Raw genomic sequence first — 2,442 nt, 5'->3', positions numbered from 1 at the left:
TGCAAGCAGAGCTTATGATGAGTCCTTGCGTGATGTTAAATACAGATTAAGTGTTGATTATACAGAAGGAAATACAGGTGTTGAAACCATGTCAAGATAACAAGAACATAGGAAAATACAAAGAAGTGACAATTAGATACATGTGATAATAACTTCCCAGCCCAGGAACATAGAGCAATTCATTGAAGCGATTTGTACATCTCTGTATTTATTAGAAACCTGAGGTGCTTGAGTTCCGGATTTAATGTATCCCCTGCGGGTTTCGAACCCACGCGCCTTGGTTTCCCACGCCAAGGTGCTACCGGGTGGCCGCATTAACCATTCGGCCACCGGGGCCAGTAGTAATTACAGTTATATAAGAAAAAAATTAAAGAATTCAAAAATTATCTTTTTAATCAGAAAAGTAAATTCTTGATTTTATAAAAAGTAACTAAATCATGTTTTCAGAGCTCTGTTAAAATGCTTATAAATTCACTGTCAGAGAAATCTGATAATATTACAATTAGACTGACTATCAGAATCATGAATTTCATATTTAATCTTATTTAATTTGATCTTATACATTTCTTGACATGAATCTCACTGAGACTAGTTATTAAAAAAACATACAAAGTGATCATATATAAGATCTTAAAATGAAATCATGACTTGAAAAAAATGAGAAAGTAGTCTCATTTGATCTTATTTAGTCTCATTCTTGACATAAAGTTACTATTTTTAGACATTTTAAGGTTTTTTTTAGACTATTTTTAATTTTTTAAAAAGTAACACTTTTTGATAATGCTTAAATAAGATTTAAAGTCATTTAAAGCAATAAAAATAATTTAAATTGAGAAGTGGAAATTATAATCTTATTTGAAAAATGTAATAAGAGTAGACAGTAAGTCTCACTGAGACAGTATGAAACTACTATCAAATGTTAAAACCATGTAATGGGATTAGTCAAATTGATAATGAGACTATCAAAAAATCTGGTCCTGGTCTCAGACACAGTCACACGGTCAGTCTAATTACAATCTTTATTAACTTAATAACTTCTTACTCACTGAATCTATCTTCATTCAAGATTTTATATTTCAGATAAGTTATTAAGTTAAATAAATATCTACAGAATTAGCTGTATATTTTTATATGTAATTTTCTATATATATTTTCATCATATAATATATCATCTTAAAATCTAATTGTGTTGTTGAGATATCATTGAAAATATTTCATCATAGTAATGGTGAAATGGCGGGTGTTGAGTGTAAGCGGGCGTTGAGTGGTTGATCACGTTATAGTTTCATTCTAAGCTCTGATTTCTAGTCACTTTTCATATTTTTTTTAATGATTAGTTCTGATGAGACTTGCATCAAGAAAGGTATGAGACCAGATCAAATGAGATCAAACATGAAATTTATAATCTCACTGGCTTGCCTACTTACCTCCTTCAAAATCATAAATTATAAACTATGTAAATCAAGCAAAAACAAACACAGGAGAACCATTTCATACAGCGAAAAAAAAAAAGAGCAAATCTCTCATCTACTCCCTCTCCACATCATAATTCTGATGCCACGTATACCCGCCCCGCGGCGCCGCCTCCTTCACCAGCTCCTCGATATACCCCAAGCCATCCCGTGGCGGACGGCCCAGCAGTTCCCCCATAAGCGGGCTCACCATCTCCGCCTCCCCCTGGGCCGCCGCATCCAGCAAAGTACCCCATACCTCGAAGAACTCCGCCGATTTCCCGCCATGGCCCTCCTTGGCGTCCTCGGCCGCCACGAGCGCCGCATACTCTTCCCGCGGGATCTTCTGCAGAGTTACCTTCTTGCCCGTGGCACGCGTGAGGGCCTCGGCGAGATCTGCAAAGGTATAGGCGCGCGGTCCCGTGAGGAGGGCGATGTTGTTGTCGTGGCTATTTTGGAGGAGGGATGGGAGGGTGGCTGGGTCACGCAGCATGAGTTTTGCGTTGGCTTCGCCGAGCTCGGTGCGGGAGGTCCAGGCGATGGCGCAGTCGGTAGGGATGTAGATGGTGGTTGTGTCCGGGTACCAGGAGGCGAAGACGGGGAAGGCGTCTTGCGTAGATGCCTTCGCGGATGGAGGTGTAGGGGATGCCGGATCTGGGGGATGTTAGTAAGGAGTGTATAGGGAAAATGGGGGCGACTAGTACTTTTTCAATTGCTCTTCTGTGATTAAATGAGATGTCTGCACGACGGCCTTTGAATGTGATCCGTAGCCGCCAAATGCGAGGCTGGAGTAGTATACCTATTACAGAACCTCACAGAACAGGTAAGTAAAGCTAAGAATTGTTTTGGAGTAAATTCTATAGATTCTTAGGACCAAGGATGGAATTAATAAAAAAGAAATTCATACATGGCCGACACCAGCCCTCTTCGCCGCCTCGATGACATTTGAATGCTGCTTCGCCCTCCTATCCACGCTTACAACGGGGGTTGA

The 2,442-nt window shown here is 39.8% G+C and overlaps 1 protein-coding gene and 1 pseudogene across 2 annotated transcripts in view; both read right to left on the bottom strand.

The window, feature by feature from the left end:
* Positions 1 to 247: 247 nt before the first annotated feature.
* Positions 248 to 336, bottom strand: BDBG_16820 (annotated as a pseudogene). Its single transcript has one exon. The product of its transcript is annotated as a tRNA-OTHER (tRNA).
* Positions 337 to 1,527: 1,191 nt separating this feature from the next.
* The window catches only part of BDBG_03431 (uncharacterized protein), a gene marked incomplete at both ends in the record, with an annotated part of 1,121 nt that continues 206 nt past the window's right edge, over positions 1,528 to 2,442 (bottom strand). The window contains one exon of the mRNA XM_031721247.1: positions 1,528 to 2,105. Coding sequence (XP_031577733.1) covers positions 1,528 to 2,105 — 578 coding nt within the window. The remainder of the gene's footprint in view (positions 2,106 to 2,442) is intronic.

This window comes from Blastomyces gilchristii, assembly GCF_000003855.2.
Source record: "Blastomyces gilchristii SLH14081 genomic scaffold supercont1.5, whole genome shotgun sequence".
Classification (NCBI taxonomy): domain Eukaryota; kingdom Fungi; phylum Ascomycota; class Eurotiomycetes; order Onygenales; family Ajellomycetaceae; genus Blastomyces; species Blastomyces gilchristii.
This window is presented reverse-complemented; position numbering and strand designations above follow the sequence as displayed.